General features: G+C 41.9%; 1 protein-coding gene across 3 annotated transcripts in view; it reads left to right on the forward strand.

Annotated features, from left to right (window-relative positions):
- The window catches only part of AHCYL1 (adenosylhomocysteinase like 1), an 89,899-nt gene that overhangs the window by 42,711 nt on the left and 21,319 nt on the right, over positions 1 to 25,869 (forward strand). For all 3 annotated transcript variants that reach the window (XM_075853662.1, XM_075853661.1, XM_075853663.1), the window contains exons 5-13: positions 196 to 298; positions 6,943 to 7,037; positions 7,152 to 7,258; positions 11,311 to 11,427; positions 15,767 to 15,830; positions 21,663 to 21,751; positions 22,657 to 22,727; positions 22,907 to 23,001; positions 24,397 to 24,495. In XM_075853662.1, coding sequence (XP_075709777.1) covers positions 196 to 298; positions 6,943 to 7,037; positions 7,152 to 7,258; positions 11,311 to 11,427; positions 15,767 to 15,830; positions 21,663 to 21,751; positions 22,657 to 22,727; positions 22,907 to 23,001; positions 24,397 to 24,495 — 840 coding nt within the window. The remainder of the gene's footprint in view (positions 1 to 195; positions 299 to 6,942; positions 7,038 to 7,151; positions 7,259 to 11,310; positions 11,428 to 15,766; positions 15,831 to 21,662; positions 21,752 to 22,656; positions 22,728 to 22,906; positions 23,002 to 24,396; positions 24,496 to 25,869) is intronic.

Consider the following 25,869-nt stretch of genomic DNA (forward strand, 5'->3'; position numbering starts at 1 on the left):
CTGTCTATGTGATGTTTCTCTCTATCAGCTGTCTTGATTGGGATTACACACTTAATTTTAGAATTCCATAGCTTAACCAGTTGTATGCTATATTGTTTTCCACATTCAATTACATTTATTAGCTTATTTGATTTCTGGTTAATAACAGCCTTCTTGTCAGTGGTTTTATTTTCTTTTTTCTGGTAATAATTTTAGGTTCTTATTGAGACTTTGTGTGCACTTGGGGCCCAATGCCGCTGGTCTGCTTGTAATATCTACACGACTCAAAATGAAGTGGCTGCTACTTTGGCAGAATCAGGTAAGCGACTTCACTATATGTTTAAATAACTTTTCTGGGAATTTTTCGATAGGCTTTCCGTGTGTCTAAAATTAAAATGCAATAAACTTTGTCATATATACGTACCTTACCAATTCTTGCCTGTGTCCTCTCTGGAGAATGCAATTGATGAGGTAGAAAGGATTATTAGTATAATTCTTGACAAGAAGTCACCACAGTTAGGCCCTGTTCACACAGAGTTTTTTTGCCGCAAAAACCGTGGCAAAAAACGGCCGAAATTGACTCTCATTGATTTCAATGGGAGGTGGACGCGTTTTTTTTACCGAAAGCAAAAAAAAAACGCTTGCGGGAAAAAGTAGCGACATGCCCTATCTTGAGGCGTTTTCCACCTCAAAAACCCCATTGAAGTCAATGGGAGAAGGAAATAAATGCGTTTTTTTGCTGAGCTCTCTGAAGCGGTTTTTGACAAGTTTTTCATCAAAAAACGCACGTTGAATTTGACTTGGTCTCTTGAAGAAATAGGGAAAAAAAACGCCTTAAAAAATTGCGTCAAAAAAGCGTTTAAAATCGCAGCAAAAAACGCGTCAAATAACTCGTGTGGTGCAAAACAACTTTAAAAGAACCGGAGCTGATTTTTCCAGGCAGATTTGCCTGTAAAAAACTCAGTGTGAACAGGCCCTTAACCATCTTTTAGACAAACATAGATTTATAAGGCAGAATCGTGTGAGCCAAAGTGAGTTGTAAGTTAAACTTGTTTACAGTCTCAATGTAGTGTATGAAATAGGGGTCATCCCAAACGCAGAGCCTCTGTAAGTCATTATGAATCGTTTGAAAGGCTTTTCAGACAGTATAAAAAGCCATAGTCCAAAAGTGCTGTGGTCACATGTCAATCACAGCACGTCATAGCTGTGCCCTATGAAACAAAGACTTGCAGGGGACCGTGGAACCAAAGTCAGAGAGTCTAGGGATTTGAAATGTAAGTATGTGACTATTCCTTTTTTTTTTTAGGGACATTCATCTTATACTCTAGTACTAGTTTCAGATGGCATTCACAATGAAAAATATAGCCTTGGTTCAAAGCCCTAAATATATAATAGCTCATTGTGACTGAGGCAAATATTTGTATCACATGATTGTGACATAACAAGAATCAGCACTCTAGTCTTATAACCTAAATCTGTAATGACACAGCGCTGTGGTTGCACTTGTAACATAAGCTTAGTTAAAACTTGGTATGAGATTTTCATTAATAAACCGACAGATTGACAGTACACTGTCTTCTACTATTAGTGTTATATACAGTACTGTACAAAGGTTTTAGGCAGTTGTGGAAAAATGCTGCAAAGTAAGAATGCTTTAAAAGATAGAAGTGTTAATAGTTTTTTTATCAATTAAAATACAAAGTGAATGAGCAGAAGAGAAATATAAATCAAATCAATATTTGGTGTTACCACCCTTTGCCTTCAAAACAGAATCAATTCTTATAGGTACACTTGCACAAAGTCATTGATTTTGTAGGATTGTAGTCAGGTGTATGATTAACCAATTATACCAAACACAAAGAAACGGGCAAAGTTGAGGTCCGTAGACGCAGTGGTCGGCCAAGGAAACTTAGTGCACTTCGAAATCGGAAGATGTCCAGCAGTGGCATCAGCTTAGAAATGGCAGAAACAAGTGGGACCCAGGTATAGCTATCTACTGTTCGGGAAGTCTGGCCAGAAGTGGTCTTTATGGAAGAATTGCGGCCAAAAAGCTGTACCTTCGACGTGGAAACGAGGCCAAGCGACTCAACTATGCATGAATACATAGGAACTGGGGTGCAGAAAAATGGCAGCCGGTGCTCTGAACTGATGAGTCAAAATTTGAAATATTTGGTTGTAACAGAAGGCAGTTTGTTCGCCGAAGGGCTGGAGAGCGCTACAATAATGAGTGTCTGCAGGCAACAGTGAAGCATGGAGGAGGTTCCTTGCAAGTTTGGGGCTGCTTTTCAGCAAATGGAGTTAAGGATTTGGTTAGGATTAATGGTGTTCTTTAAGGGGTTTTTCAGCCACTAAAAATCGATGGCCTATCCTCCGGATAGGCCATCAATAGCTGATGGGTCGGGGTCCGTTTTGCGGGACCCCGCCGATCAGCTGTTTTGAAGGCGATTCACGCATTTAGAGCCGATTCACAGGTATTGCAGCCTTTTCTCCCTTTGAAGTGAATGGGAGAAAAGGCTGCAATACATGTGAATCGCCACTAAATGCGTGACGATGATTCACAGTGAGCACAAAGAAATGAAGGGGAAGCAGCGCTCATGGGCCATCAATATTTAGTGGCTGGAAAACCCCTTTAGTGCTGAGAAATACAGGCAGATACTTATCCATCATGCAATACCATCAGGGAGGCATCTGATTGGCTCCAAATTTTTTCTGCAGTAGGACAACCCCAAACATACAGCCAATGTCATTAAGAACTATCTTCAGCATAAAGAAGAACAAGGAGCCCTGGAAGTGATGTTATGGCCCCCACACAGATCTGATCTCAATATCATCGAGCCTGTCTGGGATTACATGAAGAGACAGAAGGATCTATGGTTAGTTCTCCAAGATGTTTAAAACAACCTCCCTGCCGAGTTCCTTCAAAAACTGTGTGCAAGTGTACCTAGAAGAATTGATGCTGTTTGAAGGCAAAGGGTGATCACGCCAAATATTGGTTTGACTTTGCATTCTGTTAATTGATAAAAAAAAAACTATAAACACTTCTATTTTTGAAAACATTTTTACTATGCAGCATTTTTCCACAACTGCCTAAAACTTTTGCCCAGTAATGTACATGTCAAGAGCATTACCCTGCTGGCTATGAAACTGTACTGAAATATAGATAATGGCTATATTTATTTTCAAATGACCACCTGATCATATGCAAACAAAAATACTTCCAAAAGTTCATACTTTACACATCAAATATCACTCAATAATACATAGGCCCTTTACTGATGTGGTAGCCTGCTGATATTACCAGTTATTAGTGTAGCCCCTGCCAGGAATACCAGATATCATGATTGTGGCTCCTATACCACAGTGTATTTTCCCTGCACAACTACTGTAGAAAAAACTAAGCATAACAGTGGCTACATTGTTAAACGATCTTTTGTTACCATTGATGGTGTTTTTGGTAGTTTGATATGCCTATTGGCTTTAGCAGATGGGGAAACCCAGACCTCTCCTGATTTATCGATATGCTAAAAGAAGTACGTGAGAATGTGAGCTCTTAATCCTTTTCTGCTGGCATATTTTGCTGTTCTGCTCTCCTTTGATTTCTTCAACAATAACGTCTAATTTTTAATATACACAAAAAGGGCTCCTCTAGCAAGGAGTATCACGGGTTAGATGCTATGGGTATAAAGCATGCTACCAAAATAATCTATTAGAAAGGCACTCCTGGGTAAACATTATATACACAGAGAAGAACTGGGAGTATAGAAGCCATCTGATAAAAAATATACCTTTATTACATAGAATATACACATTACATAGAAAAATTAAAAAGGTACAGTAGGAAAGAGTGACTCTGAAGTTTCCCAATGCAGACAGACAGGAGGAAGCACATCGCGAAACGCGCGTTGGGGTGTTCCATACGTCCGTCAGGCTCCAAATACACTGTATTATGGGTAAGATACACTTGTTCTTTTGGGTCATATTTGCAAACTGTAAACTTTAAACTATCTTGAGATTGACTATTGACCGTTATACGTTGTTTATTTTGGGATACGACTCGGAAACCTGCACATGCAACTTGTGTTTCTGACTTGTTTTCCTATATTTACACTTATACTTATATGATGTCATGTTCCTCAGTATTTGTGTTTGCCTCTGCTCAATTTGATAGTGGTAATTCCCCTGTATGTTTACCTTGACTCATCGAGCCTGTCTGTCTGCATTGGGAAACTTCAGAGTCACTCTTTCCTACTGTACCTTTTTAATTTTTCTATGTAATGTGTATATTCTATGTAATAAAGGTATATTTTTTATCAGATGGCTTCTATACTCCCAGTTCTTCTCTGTGTATATAAAGTCTAATTTTTAATGTATAGTCACTTGTTACACCTTGTTTTTCTGGTATGTGAATAGAATTTAAATGCTATGAACACCTTTGAACTGAATTTTTTTTTTTTTTTTTTTATTCTTTTGTTTCCTAAATTCAAAATTAAGCAACATTCTATACAGTCTTCATTTTAAAAATGTCCTGCCATTTTGCTGCTGCAGTGTATGTGTAACTACTATATATAACTGAAGGTGCTGCTAATTCTGACATAAATTCTACAGCACACGGCTTCCGTCCGTGTCCAAGCGCCCAAGTGTTCTGGGAGGGCAGATCACGCAGACTGAACTGTATCCGAATATCGATTGTGAGGAAAGCACAGGGGAAATCACACAGGCTATCAGTGTAGAGCAGTGGTTCCCAAACTTTCTCGGCTGGGACCCATTTTTGTCCGAGACTTTTGTTTGGGACCCCTCACTACCGTACTTAGCCCCATTTCATCTGATGTATGTCAACATCATTCGTAGTTAGATGCCGGTACTTCGCTCCATTAGAGAAATAAATCCCTGCAAACATTGAAAACAGCGTAAATTGTGCTGGCTCAAATTATCCTACTGCGCTGCGTCGCTGAGGCCCGACTATGGCTGCTGATGGTGGGTCATGGGACCCGAACCATCCATTAGTAGCCAACAGAGGTGTAGTTAGGGGTTTAGAACACGGGGGTGAAACAAATCTGAGTGGGTCCCAACCCAGTGGGCCTCCCACACAGTATAATGCCCCAATAGCTGTCCCCACAGAGTATAATGACCCCGTAGTGTGCCCACACAGTATAATGCCCCTTTAGCTGTCTTCACACTGTATAATGCCCCTATTGCTGCCCCCACACAGTATAATGCCCCTATTAAATGCCCCTATAGTTCTTCCCTACACAGTATAATGCTCGTAAAGCTGCCCCCACGCAGTATAATGCCCCCATAGCTGCCCCACACAGTATAATAACCACTTAGTGCCCCCCACACGGGTTAATGCCCCTATAGCTGGCCCGTACACAGTATAATGCTCCCATAGCTGCCCCACACAGTATAATGACCCCATATTGCCCCCCACACAGTATATTGACCCCATAGCTGCCCCCACAGGATAATGACTCTATAGCTGCCCCCACACAGTATAATGACACCATATTTCCCCCCACACAGTATATTGACCCCATAGCTGCTCCCACAGGATAATGACTCTATAGCTGCCCCCACACAGTATAATGCCCCTATAGCTGCCCCCACACAGTATAATGCCGATTATAGCTGCCCTACCCACAGTGTAATGCTACTATAGCTGCCCACCCCACAGTATAATGCCCCCCATAGCTGGCCCCACACAGTAAAATACCATAACCGCCACCTCACAGTATAATGCCCCACAGCTGCCCCCACGCAGTATCATGCCCCCCATAGCTGCCACCTCACATTATAATGCCCCACAGCTGCCCCCATACAGTATAATGCCCCCATAGCTGCCACCTCACAGTATAATGCCCCACAGCTGCCCCCACGCAGTATAATGCCTGCCTCCACACAGCCCCAATAGTGCCTAATAAAAATAATAAAATACATACTCGCCTATGCCCGTTCCCATGACGGGTGGAGGAGATCCTTCTGCTCTGCTGGTCTGTGCAGTGTGTGATGCAGACAGGCGCGATGATGTCACTAAATCACGCCTGTCTGCTCCGAGACGCTCACGGCTCAGCACACACGGAAAAGTGAATGCTGGAGCAAAGAGCCGTCAGCTACCTTGCTCCAGCATTTATTTAAACTATCTGCGTCCTTAGGACGCAGATGCAGTTGAAACCGGGACATCAGTCAGTGGCTTGTGACCCCCGGAGGTCTTGACACAACACCCCAGGGGGTCGCGACCCATAGTTTGGGAAACCATGGTGTAGAGAAAAAGCAGTACAGTAATGAAACTGCAGTGATAAATGAGAGCTAGTGAAGGCAGCAGCAACCTGGACACATAGACCTCACATAGAGCATGTATTACTGGGAGGGAGGAATCCCCTACATGACAATAGTCTGCAATCTGCTCCTAGTTTCAAACTGCATATCAAGGGGTCTGAAAATAAATGAAGAAATGGAGATTGCATCCTGAAAGAGTGCATCTTTTTTCTCTACATGTAACCACTAAGTATCTAAAAATATTTTTTTCATCCGGGTTATTAAAAAGGATGGCTTATTCTAGGATAGGCCATCAATATTAGATTTGTGGGCATCTGACTGTCGGCACTCCCGATGATCAGCATTTTGAAAGGGCCGTGGCGCTCGAACGTATGTATACATGGTCCTCCTCTACATTCATACATGTGCGTGCCATTCCCTTTCCCATTCACTGGCCAAAAAACACTGTGTAAACTACCCCTTAGATATCACATTGTTTTGTTTTGTTTTTTAGATATTTAATACTTAAGAAGACCATAATTATTTTCATTTTACTCCAGCATGGAAAATCATGTGACTAAAATAAGAAGTACATGTTGAGTTGAAAAAGTTTACATAGAAAAGATTAAAATGAAATTAATTTTTTTTTTTTACCCTATTTTAATTACATTTGATAAGTTTGTCTATTCTTTTTTCCCCACAATTCTGTAGGTGTTGCAGTATTTGCGTGGAAAGGAGAATCGGAAGATGATTTTTGGTGGTGTATTGATCGCTCTGTGAATGGTGATAACTGGCAGCCAAATATGGTACTTGGGAGTTACAAGCTCCTTCTTTCTTTTTATTAACCCTTAGATTCTATAGCTTGTAATGAGCATGACTGTTAGTTCTCTTGTCAATGATAGCTTATTTTTTTCTCTTAGATCCTGGATGATGGAGGAGATTTAACTCATTGGGTCTACAAGAAATACCCAAGTGTTTATAAAAAGATTCGTGGTATTGTGGAGGAGAGTGTGACTGGAGTGCATCGGTGAGCTTATTATTTTCCCTGATGCTTAACTTTGATTTAGGCTGAGTGGTAGTTAAACAGAGGGGAAGTTTATTCATAATCGTTGCAGAACTTACTAAAATATATTCTGTAACAAAAACAACTTCTGATTCACCCGCCATGTTGGTTGCCAATTTTGACGAAAAGCTTAATATCTGCTTAGAGTCCTGTGTATTCATGCACAGTGTTGTCCTTCTGATTTGATATAAGTATTAATGCGGTTTGTCCTCCAGGCCGCTGCAAGCAGTGGTGGTGTGAATTATGTTTTACAATGCTAATTGCTGCATGATCTTCCAACACCGCAGCACTAGCAGCAGGGCGGGGAGAGACCTTGAGGATGAAGCAGCATACATCTCGCCCTCTCTATCCATGGATATGCATAGATAACAGAAAGCTTTGTTTGTTTACTGTATGTCTAGGGACACAGCATCAGACTTAGTAAGGCCTCATGCACACGACCGTAAAAACACCCGTTATTACGGGTCGTAATTACGACCCGTAATAACGGGCTCATAGACTTCTATTGGCCACGGGTACCTTCCCGTTTTCTTACGGGAAGGTGCCCGTGCCGTTGAAAAAGATAGAACATGTCCTATTTCAGGCCGTAATAACGGCACGGACAGCCCATAGAAGTCTATGGGGCTCCCGTAATAACGGGTGACTACGTGTGTGCACCCATCATTACGGGAGCGTTGCTAGGCGACGTCGGTAAATAGTCACTGTCCAGAGTGCTGAAAGAGTTAACTGATCGGCAGTAACTCTTTCAGCACCCTGGACAGTGAATTCAGATCAGAATATAGAGCAACCTGTAAAAAAAAAAGACGTTCATACTTACCGAGAACTTCCTTCTTCCTCCAGTCCGGTCTCCCGGCCGTTGCCTCTCGACATCCGGCCCGACTTCCCTGGATGACGTTTCAGCCCATGTGACCGCTGCAGCCAATCACAGGCCAATCACAGGCTGCTGCGGTCACATGGACTGCCGCGTCATCCAGGGATGTCGGGCTGGATGTGAAGAGAGGGACGCGTCACCAAGACAACGGCCGGGTAAGTATGAATTTCTTTAACTTTTATTACAGAAAGGGCTGTCCCTTCTCTCTATCCTGCACTGATAGAGAGAAGGGGCTGCCGATTACTGCAGTGTAATTTTGCAGCCAAAAACGTGCTCGTAAATACAGGTGGAATACTGGTGACACCGGGCCCGTATTTACAGGCACGGGCCCGTAAATACTGGTGCAAAACGGGTCGAATACGTGTGACACCGGACCCGTATTTACGCCAGTATTTACGGGTGGGAAAAAATACGGTCGTGTGCATGAGGCCTAAGGCGAACATATTTTTTTCCTCCCGTAAATACTGGCGTAAATACGGGTCCTTGGTCACACGTATATGACCCGTATTGCACCAGTATTTACGGACCCGTGCCCGATACGTTTTCGCTGCAAAATTGCACTGCATTAATCGGCAGCCCTTCTCTCTATCAGTGCAGGATAGAGAGAAGGGACAGCCCTTTCCGCAGAAAAAGTAAAAGAAATTCATACTTACCCGGCCGTTGTCTTGATGACGCGTCCCTCTCTTGACATCCAGTCCGACCTCCCTGGATGACGCGGCAGTCCATGTGACCGCTGCAGCCTGTGATTGGTTGCAGCGGTCACATGGGCTGAAACGTCATCCCAGGAGGCCGGACTGGAGGAAGAAGCAGGGAGTTCTGGGTAAGTATGAACGTCTTTTTTTTTTTTTTTACAGGTTGATCTATATTGGGGTCGGTAGTCACTGTCCCGGGTGCTGAAAGAGTTACTGACGATCGTTTAACTCTTTCAGCACCCTGAACAGTGACTATTTACTGACGTCGCCTAGCAACGCTCCCGTAATTACGGGTGTACACACGTAGTCACCCGTAATTACGAGAGCCCCATAGACTTAATTACGGCCTGAAATAGGACATATTCTATATTTTTCAACGGCACGGGCACCTTCCCGTAAGCATACGGGGAGGTATCCGTGGCCAATAGATGTCCATGGGCCCGTAAAAACGTGCCGTAATTACGGGCGTTTTTACGTTCGTGAGGCTGGGTTCACACAGAGGTTTTTGCAGGAGGAAAATCTGCCTCAAAATTCCGTTTGGAATTTTGAGGCAGATTTTGCTCTGATTGCACGCCGATTTTCACGCAGAGAAATATGCTTTCTCTGCCTCCCATTGATGTCAATGGGAGGTTCGAGGCATAAACGCCCGAAGATAGGGCATGTCCCTTCTTTGTCCCGCGAGATGGTTTTTCCGCACGCGGGAAAAATATGCCTCCGCCTCCCATTTGATATCAATGGGAGGCATTTTCGGGCGGTGTTTTAGCGCGGTTTCCGCATCAAAAAACTCATAAAAAAAACTCTGTGTGAACTCCCCTTAAGGGTCCTTTTAACTATGAAGATAAAGTCGTAAATACAAGCGCAGATTGACGATATAGCGACTTGTTAACATTCGAAAGACCTTTATTTAAAATAATTGTATTTTTTATCGTTGCTTTGATCGCTTTTGAGATCGCTTGTCTTTCCTTCTTTCCCATCTGCTAATGACTAGTAGATGCCTGTTTACATGAAGAGATATAACGCCAACAGAGAAATAATTTTTAAGTCATCATAAAAGAATTGATCAACGAGCAATTACTTGCTGATCGTACAATCGCTGGACATGTTTACACAAGCCAATGAATGCAAACTTTGCCTCAATCCTACTATATTTTACGTGATATCTGCCTTGTGCAAAATATAAAGAGGTGCGTTTATCAAAATTAGTAAAAACTAAAAGTGTGAGAGTTGCCTATAGCAGCCAATTACTTTCTCAAAGGCTATGTACACCTTTGTGGCCGTTTTTTTTTTGGATTGGATTGGCTGTTTTATGGGCTTAAAAACACTTTTCCCAGCCAGTGATTGGCTGCAGTAGTCACATGTACCTGTGTCGGGACAATATCCCTGCAACCGGAAGCAGAGACCCTTGGGTGGACAAAGCAGCGGTGGGGGAACGGTGAGATGAGTATGGCTCTTTCGTGAGCCGTTTTAAAAATAATTTTTAATCCCCGAACAACACTTTTAACCCTTTAAAGAACCAGACATTTTTCGTTTTTACGTTTTTGTTTTCCACTCCCCGCCTTCACTCCCCGCATTTTTTTATTTTTCCGTCAATAGAGTGGTGTGAGGGCTTTTGCAGGGGAAGTAGTAGTTCCTATTAGCACCATTTAAAGTACCATATAATATACTGGGAACTGGGAAAAAAATTATTTGTGGGTGGAATTGGACAAAAGTTCCTCCATTGTTTTTTTGGGGTTTTGTTTTTACAGCTTTTACTAGTTGAACGGCCAGGAACAGCGCGATCGCTGCTCCTGGCCGCTAGAGAGCAACATGCCAGCTGCAGCGTATGAGCCCGCTCCAAACTTCACCCCCCCCCCCCCCCCGCTCCATGACATACAGTTTTGTCATGGGGCAGGACAGGGTTGATGTGCAAGACCCCTTTAAAAATGCATGCTTGCTGGATTATATTATTTTTATATATATGTGTATAAGTTCTATAAATCTAAAAAGTTTTACAATAGATTAGCTACACTTTGATTTGTGCATAGTGACATGTCAGAAGTTTTGATCAGTGGGAGTCCGAGCGCTGAGACCCCAAGCTATCGCTAAATCTAAGCGGAAGAAGCGGTCAGGTGATTACTGTGATCCTTCATTTCTGTTCGGCTCTGCTTGGCTATTCTCGGAAAGCCGAGTGAGCGGTGTGTGGACTCAATAGAATGTCCGTACACCGCACGCACGACTTTACTAAGAAATTCGAGCAGAGACGACCAGAATCGAAGGTGCACAGCGCTCATCTGAGCGCTTCAGTTACGCAATCTATAGGGTCTCTGCCCTCAGACACCCACTGATCAAACCTTCTGACATGTCACTATGATATGTCAAAAGTTCTATAAAAGTTGTTACACATTAAATACAGTAAACAAGATAATTTGTATACTTTCTAAAGATTTTACAATATAATTTATATATTGTTACAGCCTATATCAGCTGTCCAAGGCTGGTAAGCTTTGTGTTCCTGCCATGAACGTGAATGACTCTGTCACCAAACAGAAATTTGACAATTTGTACTGCTGTCGTGAGTCAATACTGGATGGGTAAGAAATTTGTCATATAGAATGTCAATCCAAGTAACTTTTTGCCATGTATTACACTGAAGAAGGCATTAAAAGTGAAGACTGTCCATATTCTGTTATTCATAGAGCATTGTGCTCTATGTACTATAGGTACCCATAAAAATAGAGGATCAAAGGCACTGCTATTAATGAATATAGGCTTTATTTATACATCAAAGTATAAAAACAACAATATTTTGGCCAATATGGTACCTGTCACCATGCCTGTAAATAGACCCAATAATGGTACCACCTCCCCAAATGTGTAACCTAATAAGAAGTATATAAATATCATAAAAAATACATAACTATCATGTATGGAATATATACACCGTTCAGCCATATAGTTAAAACGACCTTCATTAAAACTAAAGCTGTGCAGGTCCCCCTCGTGCCGCTAAAACAGCTCTGACCCATCTAGGCATGATGAATCCATCGAGATTCCAGCAAGGTAAACGTAATCTTGTTTGAAAGGACAGGTTACATCGTATCTCGCGAGATTACGTTTTCCTTGCTGGAATCTCACAGAAAAGATTCAGAAGTGGTCAGGATTCTGAATAAACATCACGTCCAGGCTGGTAGTGATGTATATTCATTATCAGGACACTACAGTAATGTTAGTGTATGTGGCTGCACATAGTGATATAACTTTCGCTAGTGCAGTGTAAATGAAGGGAGAGAAGTGTATGACGCTGATTGGTCTAAAGTAAAAACACGCCCAATTGGGCATTAAGAAACTCATTAGCATAAAGCTAAAAATCGTTCATAAAGTGGTTTAAAATAGATCGTTTTTCTAAATAAAAAGCATTACTGTCACCTACATTACAGCTCCGATCTCCTTATATAGGAGATATGGCACTTATAATGTGGTGACAGAGCCTCTTTAAGTTGCCTTTAAGGACCAGACTTGTTTTTACCAGCACATTCCAATGATGCTCGTTCGGATTGAGAGCTGGGGAATTTGGAGGCCAAGGCAACACCTTGAACCCTTTGTCATGTTCATCAAACTCTTCCTGAACAATTTTTGCAGTGTGGCAGAGCACATTATCTTGCTGAATGAGACTACTGCTATTAGGTAACACCATTTCCATAAAGGGGTGCACTTTGTCTGCAACAATGTTTAGGTAGATATTATGTTTCAAAGTAATATCCATATCAAGGTTTCCCAGCAGAGCATTGCCCAAAGCATCACACTACCAACACCAGCTTGCCTTCGTCCCATAGTGCACCCCGATGCCATCTCTTACCCACATGATGTAAGAGAAAACAACATTTATCAGACCAGACCACCTCCTTCCATTGCTCCATGGTACAGTTCTGATACTTACGTGCTTGTAGGCGCTTTCAGCAGTGGACAGGGGTCAGCATGGGCACTCTGACTGGTCGGCAGCTACGCAGCCCCAAACACAGCAAGCTGTCATGCACTGTGTGTTCCGACAGATTCCTTTCTATTATAGCCAGCATTTACTTTTTCAGCAGTTTGGGATACAGTAGGTCTTCTGTGGGATCGGATGAGACGGGCTAGCTTTCACTTCCCATGCGCATTTATGAGCCTTGGGCATCCATGAACATGTTACCTGTTCATTGGTTGGCCTTCCTTGCACCACTTTTCGTAGATACTAACCACCGTATACCAAGAAACACACTACAAGACCTGCAGTTTTGGAAATGCTCTCACCCAGTTGTCTAGCCATCACAATTTGGCCCCTGTCAAAGTCGCTCAGATCCCTACATTTGCCAATTTTTCCTGCTTCCAACACATCAATTTCAAGAACTGAGGGGCAGATTCCCCACGTTTCATACACCAGTCTTACCTATCTACTTCGCTGGAGTAAGATGCAACAGATTTATTAAGACACGCACGCCTTTTAAAATAAATCTGTTGCATCTTCCTGCTGCTCGTGTGACGCAACGACTGGGGCTATGTGTAATTCATTCCCCCACACCCATCGGACATAAAATAAGAAATATGTAACCTCACCGCTCTTTTTTTCCCCTCTGTGTCCCCTCAGACTGCCTTAGCATGCGTCGGCTCATATAAGGACCTGACGCTGAGCAGCGTCAGGTCCTTATATACGACGCCTCACTAAACGTAATCAGTGCTGCATCACATACAATGTCCGGAAGAATCAGGACCTTGTTAGAGCCGCCGCACGCTGAGGGATTCTGAGGGGACAAGGAGGGGAGAAGAGGAGGAGTGAGGTGAGTATATATTTTTCTTTTGTTATTATTTATTTAGCTGTCCAAAGAGGGGGGGCAAGATGCGGGGCCTGGCACGGGCCTCTACCTTGCTGCACCTAACAGTGACATCTACACCAGCTAGAAAACCCCCTTTTGAAAAATCAGGTCTCCTTTCCACAAAAGTGTCAGGGGCGGCGTAAAAATGGGCCAAAACTTGCAATTTGCTGTGCAAAATGCGACTTTTCGGCCCTTTTGTGACTTTTCCACTGGCGTAACAACGTTGATAGATTTATCGCTTCACTTCGACTGTCATTGGTTTTAATGTTATGGCTGAACAGTTTATACATGTTGGTAAGTACAGTCTAAAGCACAAAATATAAATAAGCATCAATATTATGCATATAAATTTCAGTGATCATGTTGGTACATATTTTATTGCACAACTTACACTGTCCCAACGTGTTTATTAAATGTAAACACCAGTTGCAGTCAATAAAATCAGTGCGTAGTTTCCAAATGTGGGCTGAGAAAAAAGACATACTAGAGACGAAATGAGGCAAAATTCTGTGACGGAATAATGAAATAGTGCTCTATAGCAGAACTTTCCAGTGATAAGAGTAGTGAGTGTCCGTAAAATAACAAGATTCATTTTCTCCCATATTGTAACTTCTGTAGTGCTTTTTCAAACCTTGGCAGCGGATTACTCTGTGTTTTTAGTTACATGTTGGATATTTGCAGCCTTGTACTATTTACATTTGTTGATGGGTAACCTTAGAAACGTGTCTTTGTGACACTCTAACTTCATGGTTTTTCTTCCTGTTCTTGGGGCTGTAACTGGAATATAGATCCAAGAGTGTATCTGGATGACGATCCCAGGCTAGAGTAATTGGAACTTGGGTGACGGTTCAGGAGCAGTTTTGCAAAGTAGCACAGCATAGTTGGAACAGGCGTGAGCGTTACTGAGGAACTTGTAAGAAATATGGCTGCGCGTCCGTGCAGGAGAAGTTTGACAACAGGCAGGGAAAAATCATGACGGCACCGTTATTGAGTTGGCAGTTCACAGGTACTGTATAGAACCTGGTCGATAACAAGCGGGCATAGTCGGGCCCCAAAAAAAGGAGCAAGGTCAGGCCAGAGGTCATTACAAGAATTTTCGGCTCAAGTGGAGTCCAAACAAAACCGGGCCAAACACAGGGATTCACAGGAAAATGACAGGAAACTCACCACCAGGGATGAAAATCAAACTTCAGGAACGGTTCCCCTTTAAGGTCTCCAGCCTGCGACATCATCCCCTTGTGACTGGGCCTCCTTCCCGTTTTCGACCTGCGCACAGAACAGGAAGCCGGAGTGTCCCCTCAGCAGTGGGATGCCACAGCTCCGAACAAGCCGACGAGCACCCTGCCTGTCAGACAAAACGCAGCTTCAGATTGGAACAGATCCCGACGGGGGCATTCCTCCTTATTGCCATTGGGCAATCTTGTTACCATAACGAATCTACCTGTATAGCTATATGAATTGTAAAATTATGTCAGAGGTATATATCTACATACATTTTGTCCTAGAAACACCAACATTTTGGGGTACATATACAGTATATTTTTGATTAACTTTTAGTAGTGTTTTTGGGAGAGGTAGAAAAAAAAACGTTTGTTTTTGTATTTTATTGTTAACCATGCCATTTTAATAATTTGTTAACTTTACTATGCGAGTCGTTACGATTGTGGCGATACCAAGTCTGTGTATTTTTTTTTTTTTTTTTTTAAAATATAAATAAAAAACTTTTACCATATAAAAACACTTTTTATAAAAAAAGGTTGTTTTTTTAATTACATTTTTTTACTATGAACACTTTTTTGTTTTATAAACTTTATTAACCTTTATCTAATTGTTTTCTTAGTCCCAATAGGGAACATCACAATGCAATTGCTTGATCACTAATATAATAATTTAGTATACTCCGCATACCAGCATTATTGCCTGTCTGTACTAAACTGCAATGTATTAGGCCATGAATATCACCATGGCAGGTTAGTGGACTATTGACCACGGCATCTAAGCAGTTAAATTCCCGGGATAAGATGTTCTGCCTCATCTGTGTATGTGTATCTCACTTATATTTTTATCATTGATTTTTTTATAGCCTGAAAAGAAGCACAGATGTTATGTTTGGTGGGAAGCAGGTTGTTGTGTGTGGCTATGGAGAGGTGAGTAACTTATCAGGAATAATCCAATTTATTGAAGAAAAAAAACCGTTCAGCGATACAAATTATTTATTATTATTTCACATTTGTAAATTAGGAATTTGATGTAAAAAGATTAGCAGTATATTCTTGATCTGTCAAACAAATATACACACTTGACCTTAGGACGCAGTCAGGTTTAGACATCAGAAAATAAGAATAAAATATTTCACAATAATTAAAACTTCCCTGAAGAGTGGAATAGTTAACTCCTTTGCGCTCATCAACGTACTATTCCGTCACCCTAAGTGCATCGTTCGCGCTCAGCGCCGGAATAGTATGTCCAGGGGAAATGCATTACCATTTTCCCCCGGCGCTTCATCGATTTGTGATACCTTCTGTTTCCGACAGCAGGCTATCACGGCTCAATACTCCGGGACCAATTCCAGTGGTCCCGCCCCGGCGATCGCTGCTATTGGTTAGTCAGTGACCACTAACCAATAGCAGCGATCGCATACATCATTTCCTGCCCCAGACATCACATCCTGCCGCACCCGCTCTGAACTTCTCTGTTGGCATTGGAGAGTTGTTCAGAGCAGTTGTGTTGGAGAATTGTGTGCGGAAGACTTTAAAAAAAACTTGAAAAAGTAACTTTTTTGTACTTCCCACACCTGTCCTTCTCCTCCTCCTTGTGTTCCCCTTGTCACCCCCATCTCCTATCACTGATCACTTCTTAGTCTTCAGGGCCATTTTCTTGGTCCCTGTGGATTTTTTTTCTTTATAAAATACAAAAAAACAAAAAAAATATACAAATTTATTAAAATTAAAAAAAAGTTAGTTTAGAAAGTTAGCATCTAGCTAGTTTAGTATTAGGGTTTGTTAGTGTCAGGGAACCGTAAAAAAGCCTAGTGAGGTTTAGTGTCAGGGAATTTAACGTCAGGAATCCATCACCGTAGTCAGGTTTAGCTTCAGGAATCCGTCACCGTAGTCAGGTTTAGCGTTAGTGATCCATCACCTTAGTCAGGTTTAGCGTCAGGAGTCCGTCACCATAGTCAGGTTTAGCGTTAGGGATCCATCACTGTAGTTTAGGTATAATCTAGATAGGTTTAGTGTCAGGGAATCGTCACCGTAGATAGGTTTAGTGTCAGGGAAGTTCACATAAAATCTAGTTAGGTTTAGTGTCAGGGAAGTCTATATAAAAATCTATATATAAAAAAAAAAGTTTCAATATTTAGTTATCTGCAGCATCTCAGCTGGTATTAGGGTTTGTTAGTGTCAGGGAATCGTTCCATAAAAACAAAAAAAACGTTTTCGGTAGCAGTCTATTGCTTGTACTAATAATAGTACTGGGCAAGAGAATACATTTTGCTGTATACATAATACACTTGTCTAAGCCCACAATTTACACACAAATAATAAAATATGTCCCAAAGATAATTTTTTCTGGAAGAGGCCTATGCGTTTCTTGCCTCTTACACGGACTCGTCAGATGGCGAGACTCTCTTTTATTTGTCAACCTCCTCATCCAGTGATGAGGAGGAGGGACCCCCTAGGAGACGCCCCAGGACCTCCACCACAGTTGAAAGCCCTGAGAGAAGTGACCCCGCAACAGTTGAAACCTCAGAGTGAAATTACCCCATTTGGACCACCACACCAGACAATTACGAGCCCCAAATCCCTGAGTACATGGGCAGCCCAGGGATAAAATTTAATATGGCAGGGCTCAGTGAGATGGACTTTTTCAAGTTCTTTTTTACGGATGAATTTATAGAGCTTATGGAGTCCCAGACAAATCTATATGCCCAACAGTATATAACAAAGTACCCCATTTTATGCCCAATCCCATATGTGGACTCCTGTAGACCCAGCAGAGTTGGGCAAGTTCTTGGGACTGCTCTTGAACATGGGGCTTCTGAAAAAGCCGTCCATTAGGACCTACTGGAGAACAAACCTGTTATACCACACCCCGATGTACCGCATGGCCATGTCCAGAATGCGTTATGAGACAATACTTCGCTTCCTATATTATACCGATAATGAGCAGTGCCCACCCCGAGATGACCCCAGTTTTGACTGTATAAACTGAGACCCCTATTAGACCATTTCAGTGCCCGGTTTGCCCAAGCATATACCCCCGAGAAGTGTATTTTTCTGTTGATGAGTCCCTGGTACATTTTAAAGGGAGTTTTCAATTCCGCCAGTACCTGCCGAGTAAGAAGGCAAGGTATGGCGTGAAAATGTATAAGCTGTGCGAGAGTGCATCAGGGTATACTTACAAATTTAGAATATATGAAGGGAAGGACCGCAGTATTCAGCCCCCAGAATGCCCCCCCCCCTTACTGGGAATTAACGCAAAAAGTGTGTGGGATTTGGTGCACCCACTGCTGGACCAGGGTTACCACCTCTACCTGGATAATTTTTATACCAGCGTCCCACTCTTCAACTGCCTCGCTTCCAGAAGTACTGCGGCATGCGGCACTGCTTTAAAAAAAACTGAGAGGCCTCCCTAAGACACTGCTTGGGCAAACACTCAGAAGGGGTGAGAGCAGGGCACATTCTAGCAGCAACACATTGTGTGTCAAGTACAAGGACAAGAGAGATGCCACACCAGTACCCATTTACCAGTACGAGGTACCAGTACAGAGACCCCCAAACCAGACTGCATCCTGGACTACAATAGGCACATGGGAGGGGTGGACTTGTCAGATCAAGTCCTGAAGAATTACAGCGCCATGCGGAAATCGAGCGTGTGGTATAAGAAGATGGCCGTGCACATCATACAGATGGCATTGTAAAATGCGTACGTGCTACATCGATGTACAGGCCAGAGGGGAACTTTCCTGGAATTTCAAGAGGTGGTTATCAAGAACCTAATCTTTAGGGACCAGGAAGGGGGGGCACCCAGTACTTCTGGAAGCGAGGCCACACGCATCGTACCAGGGCAACACTTTCCAGGAGAAGTTCCCCAAACTGGCAAGAAGGGAAAAAGTTAAGAGGTGCAGAGTCTGCTCAAAGAGGGGGATAAGGAAGGACACAATATACCAATGCGACAAGTGTCCCGAAAAACCAGGGCTCTGTATGAAAGATTGTTTTAAAATGTATCATACATCCCTTGATTTTTCATTTACCCTGATGCACTCTGCACAGCTTATCCCCCTCATCTTTCCCTTCTGAGCCCTGCCGTGGGCCCAGGCAGCAGATAACAGGCACATGTAGGGTATTGCGGTACCCGGGAGAACCCACATTACAGTTTATGGGGTGTATATCTCCGGTGGCACATGCTGGGCACATATATCGGACACTGACATGGTATATATATATATATATATATATATATATATATAATTGCAAATCTCACTCTGCACCATCCTCTGCGCATTATCTTTTACGCAGTACCTGTGGAGTCAAAATGCTCAGTACACCTCTAGATAAATGTCTTCAAGGGTGTAGTTTTTAAAATGGGGTCACTTCTCGAGTGTTTTCAACTGCACTGGTACCTCAGGGGCTTCTGCATACATGACTTAGCACCAGAAAAGCTCCAGTAGGCCAAATGGTGGTCCTTTCCTTCTGAGCCCTGCCGTGTGCCCAGGCAGCTAATAACAGCCGCATGTAGGGTATTGCCGTACCCGGGAGAATCCACTTTACAGTTTATGGGGTGTATATCTCCGGTGGCACATGCTGGGCACAATATATCGGACACTGACATGGCATATATATATATATAAAATTGCAGATCTCACTCTGCACCATCTGCTGCGCATTATCTTTTACACAGTACCTGTGGGGTCAAAATGCTCACTACACCTCTAGATGAATGTCTTAAGGGGTGTAGTTTTTAAAATGGGGTCACTTCTGGTGGGTTTCCATTGCTTTGATAATGTAGTAGATGTCACCTTCAGTCCTATGTAACACTACAGATAATACAGTGATAACTCTGAGTACAGATAATGTAGTATATGCACACACAAAATATATATACACATACAGATACATATCTAGGCACTTAGACACACAAATACACACACACCTGCAGTCTTATGTAACACCACAGATAAAGTGATAACTCTCTGATTACAGATAATGTATAAGTGTTACCTTCAGTCCTATGCAACACCACAGTTAACACAGTGATAACTTTGAGTACAGATAGTGTAGTGTTACCTGCAGTCCTATGTAAAACCACATATAACACACATAGTGATAACTCTCTGATTACAGATAATATAGTAGATGTTACCTGCAGTCCTATGTAACACCTCAGATAACACACATAGTGATAACTCTTTGATTACAGATAATGTATTAGTGTTACCTGCAGTCCTACGTAACACCACAGATAACACACAGTGGCACATGCAATATTGTTGGAATGCACATCCGCCATACATACACGGATAGTGTTTAGAGGTTAAAGGGGTTGTCCAAGTTTAAACTTTTTATGTGGCAGCAGGAGAGGTGGGCCTTAAATAAAAAAGCAGCCCATACTTACAAGGGCCGACGTCAGCACCCGGCGAACCCAGGCAAGTGCCGGTGCCCACTAGCCTTGGGGGGAGCCCATCCGGCCGCTTGGGGTCTGATGCTACCGTCGTCACTGCATCACTTTATTAAAACTTATTTATTTTATTAACACTTAAGTGTCTTTCAGTGCCACCATGGTGCACATTTTCCACTTATTGCCCCTTAGCGTCCTTCTGTTTGGTGGCCCATTGATGCCCATTTGCCATTTACTGCCCCTGTAGCCTTTAGCATCTTTTGTCACAGAAGAACAATAAAGGGGCAACAAAATGGCAAATGGGCATCAAGGGGGCACTGAATAGAAGGACACTAAAGGGACAATAAGTGGCAAATGGGCACCAAGGTGGCACTAAATCCTCTGTCCATTTGCCATTATTGCCTTTTTTAGAACCCCATCAGTTCCCCCATTCAAACAAGGTCCAGTCAGTGACTGACCTGCTGGGCTTCAGGCAAACACTGCCTTCTGGAGCTGGAGCCGCCCTGGAGAAAACGTTCCCTCGGTGTCCCCACCAGCCTTGGAAACGCACAGAAAGCGCTGTGTCTCCTCCCTGTCTTGTGTCCTGAATTATGTCATCACGCCTGTCTCGTCATTCAGGACACAGGACAGGGTGAGCGGATGAGCGTTGGCCAGGGCGTGGGGCAGCCAGTATTGAGGTCAGTGCAGTAAGAGATTCGCCTTGACCCGCTGGCGCCCGTAACTAAGGCCGGCCATGGTGCTGTTTATACAGGTCACTTAATTCTGAAGTTAATGCATCAACAAACCAATACTTTGAGTGAATCATGACTACTTATAATGAATTGTATTTTCAGTAATTGTAGGATCTGAGCATTAAGGTCCCATGCACACGACCGTATTTTCATCTATCCAAAAATACTGTCCGTAAACACGGATCCGTAGGAATCCGTATTACATCCGTATATACAGAAGGTTGTCCATAAATACGGTCCGTAAGCATCAGTATTCCATTTATATATACGGATCCGTAAAAAAAAAGGAGGATGCAAATGATGTCATCAGCATGTTGCATAGCAACACTTCCGTAAATACGGACGGTAAACGGATGCACATACGTAGCCGTCCGTATTTACGGAAGCTCCCATAGACTTCTATGGGAGAGTCCTTGCCGTAATTACTGACAAGAATAGGACAGGCTCTATAATTTTTTCAGCACAGACACTCATCAGTAAAAATACTGAAAGGTGTCCGTGGCCAATAGAAATGAATGGGTTAGTAATTACTGATGAAAAATACGGTCGTGTGCATGGGGCCTAACTGTTTGACTCAGGTAATCCGTTCACCAATTTATCTGATGTACCTTTGCTATTGTTTTCCCTGCACAGGTTGGAAAAGGATGTTGTGCAGCTCTAAAGGCACTCGGAGCTATTGTGCATGTTACTGAGGTTGACCCTATTTGTGCTCTACAAGCTTGGTAAGAAGTGGCAGACACTCAAAAATAATATCAATAACTTCCAATATTTAAAAGCCTGGAAAATTACATTTTAATTTTCATACAATCGATCTGCATCTTTCATAGGTAGGTCATGCCAGCTAGTTATACTATTATAGATTGCTGCCAATAAAACATGGCATTAAAAAACATTTTTTTTTAAAGCTAAAACTGAGTTTGTAATGGCAAGAAGTGTTCTTGCATATTTTTTTCCCGTAATCCAGGTAAGACAGTGTTTCTTTCATTTCTTGTCCTCAAGTACTTGAGGACTGCAGTTGAGAAACACTTCTTTAGAATACTTGGGTAATGTGGATTGATTGATTGATTGATTGATTGATTGATTGATTGATTGATTGATTGATTGATTGATTTTCTCCAAGCCAGGGCGATCATGTTCAATGTCAATAACTGCTTATTTAGATCTTCAAAATCTGAGATCATGCACATTTAGGATTCCTTTTTGTGATTCTCAATAAATCCTGACATGCTCCAATGTTGAAACCGCCTCCCAGATAGAAGTAATGGTTAGTGGAGAAGTAAACAAGGAAGAACACACATAGAAGCATGGCATGGTGGACATACAGGGTGGGTAACCGCTGAAAGAAAAGTCCTTTAAGAATCATGCACCACAAAGTTAATTTTTATAGCAATTTAAACATAGCCATTTTTTGCCATTATGAAGGGGAAAAATTGTACACCAAAGGTTAAAGCAATTTTGACAGTCCTGTCAATATGTTTATGTCCCTTTTAAGTTGCTAAACACAATACATCATACAACACAATAGCACTAACTAATAAACTCTAATATGTGTATCAAGTAAAAAATGTGTGTGCATGGGCTGTTACTGTGGTCTCAGTACAGTACATTACTTTTCTCTTCAATGCAGCATGGAAGGTTTTCGTGTGATGAAACTCAATGAAGTTATAAGACAAATGGATGTGGTCATCACTTGTACAGGTAACCAGGTATATGACATTTGGAATGTTTAGGTATAGACCATGGAATCCCATAACCAGTAGACATGCCAACAGCATTTAAACAGTAAAGAAATAGACTTACACTGGCAGCTTTTGAGAGGTGGTATTGGCACTTACTTTTCCACTTAACATTGCGATCTTTCTTACTTTGGTCAATAGGTAACAAAAATGTGGTTATGAGGGAGCATCTGGACCGTATGAAGAATGGTTGCATTGTATGTAATATGGGACATTCTAACACGGAGATCGATGTAGTAAGCACAGTTTTAATACTATTAACATTACTAGTAATAGTCATATGATATCAGTGGTATATGCATTATTATATGGTAACATGCAGAATACCTATAAAAAAATAATATACTGCAAAGAAGTCTGTATATAAAACAGATTTTCTGAATTTACTCATTAACTCCGCTTTCAATATATCATAAGCTATAAAGTAACTTTATAATAGTTTGCATATGTAGTCTTTGAGAAACCTCTTTTGGATTTCATTACAAAACTTCCTCTTTTGATAAATTAAATATGATATGAACTTTGAGATTAAACAACTGATAACTGATGGAATAGAAAATGATAAAACATTGAACTGTATTTGTGCAGCATCAAAATTGGTTATCGTCATATAATTCTGCTCTCAAACTGGAGGAGAAAAGTATGAAACCCTTTTTTAATAGACATGGAGAACAAAAAATATTGCACTTCATTTGTTTAGGGTATGTGCACACGAGAAGTGGCTTTTACGTCTGAAAAGACAGACTGTTTTCAGGAGAAAACAGCAGCGTCGTTTCAGACGTAAAAGCTCCTCGCATTTAGCGAGGCGTCTTTGACGCTCGTAAATCTTGAGCTGCTCTTCATTGACTTCAATGAAGAACGGCTCAAATTACGTTGCAAAGAAGTGTCCTGCACTTCTTTGCCGAGGCAGTCATTTTACGCGTCGTCATTTGACAGCTGTCAAACGACGACGCGTAAATGACAGGTCGTCTGCACAGTACGTCGGCAATCCCATTCAAATGAATGGGCAGATGTTTGTCGACGTATTGTAGCCCTATTTTCAGACGTAAAACGAGGCATAATATGCCTCGTTTACGTCTGAAAATAGGTCGTGTGAACCCAGCCTAAAGTGTAAAGAGTCTGCATAGTAAATACTAACTGTGCTGGATAGTCTGTATTCGTATTCAATTTGATCACAAAGTAGGTGAAAATCCATAGACTCATTGGTCCAAATATAAGAAGACTGTGAATGAAGCCATGAACATTCCTCAGTCATTGAAACGTTCTACTTTTAGGGTATGTTCACATAGAATAGATTTTTAAGATGGTCCGTTACAGAAATCTGCAGCTAGAACTCGGATTTCTGCCACGCATTGGCATTCGAATTTGCACGCGGATGAGCTCCATTGTGCTTACATTTTTTTTATAGAGCATGTGAACGGGGCATGAATATCATGTTTACATCCATTGCCGGTGGAATGCTAGCAGATTATGTCAGGATCTATGTGGCAGAATCCTCAACGTGTTAACATAATCTAACATATATAAATATTGACAGCGAGATTTCCATTTTAAGTGTTTTAGAATGAAAACTAATAAAACCATCATATGTTTTTTTATGCACTATTTTCACCATATAACTTTATTTTCAGACCAGTTTACGTACCCCTGAGCTAACATGGGAACGTATCAGATCTCAAGTGGATCACGTAATCTGGCCAGATGGAAAGAGGGTAGTTCTACTGGCTGAGGTAAGCACTCTGTCTAAGTTATAGGTGTTGTCCCTCAATTAACATTTAGGACATATCACTTTCCAATCCCCACTACTAGAAAAGGGGTGCCTGGTGCCCCATTTATGGTGGAAAGTTAACCGCATGTGCACCTATCTATCTATCTGCATTAATATCACATGGCAACATCTCGAGGTGCCTTCTTATTATTTAAAATGCATTTTATTTTATAAGGTTTTCCATAGATAAAGAGTTTGTTGTTTGGCAAAATCTCTTACCAGCAGAGCTGTCAGCAGTATATTGTGCTGCAACCGTGGTAGAAAAATCTTCCTTACTTTAGTTTTTCCCATATGAGATCTCAAAATGTACATGTTTGTGCTTACTAAATAGACACTATTATTGCCTGCAGCCACACTAAATTTTCATTACATACTATGTTACAAACCAAGAACTCCTTTAGCGGTCAGATAAACAAAAAATGTTTGTAAAAACTGTCATCGTTCAACACTTCATTGGAGTGCGTTGTGTATACTGCTCAATGAATTAGAATATTATCAAAAAGTTAATTTATTTCAGTAATTCAATTCAAAAAGTGAAACTTATATATTTATATTACATATGATTCATTACACACAGAGTGATCTATTTCCAGCATTTTTTTATTTTAATGTTGATGATTATGACTAACAGTTAATGAAAGCCGCAAATAAAGGGTTTCAGAAAATTGAATATTATATAATCCCATTTTCAAAAATAATTTTTAATACCGAAATGTAGGCCTACTGAAAAGTATGTACAGTATATGCACTCAATGCTTGGTCTGGGCTCCTTTTGCATGAATTACTGCATCAATGCGGCGTGGCATGGAGGTGATCAGCCTGTGGCACTGCTGAGATGTTATGAAAGCCCAGGCTGCTTTGATAGCGGCCTTCAGCAGCTCATCTGCATTGTTGGGTCTGGTGTCTCATCTTCCCCTTGACAATACCCCATAGACTCTCTATGGGGATTAGGTCAGACGAGTTTGCTGTCACGTTGGGTATGTGGACCCACTGGGCCACACTGCCTTGCCGTTATGGCAGCTAGCCAACAGGACACAGGTCACAGTCTGTAGTTGATATAGTGTACCTGTGGTAGCTCGGACAGTAGCGAGACAGGCTCGGATGGGACTATGCAGCAGTCAGGCGCCAGTCGTAGCGCAGCAGGACAGGCGTGGTACACAGCACAGCATGACTTCAGCTCAACACGGCACTTGACCAGGATAGCACGGGATACGGGTTACAAGAAACAGGAACGGGGAACACTGGGAACTGGAAAAGACTTAGGAGGCAATTTGCATATAAATACTAGAATAACGACAACAAGGCTCAGGTATTGGAGGGAGGGGCACAGTCCTTC

The sequence above is a fragment of the Rhinoderma darwinii genome, chromosome 2, assembly GCF_050947455.1.
Source record: "Rhinoderma darwinii isolate aRhiDar2 chromosome 2, aRhiDar2.hap1, whole genome shotgun sequence".
In the NCBI taxonomy this organism is placed as follows: domain Eukaryota; kingdom Metazoa; phylum Chordata; class Amphibia; order Anura; family Rhinodermatidae; genus Rhinoderma; species Rhinoderma darwinii.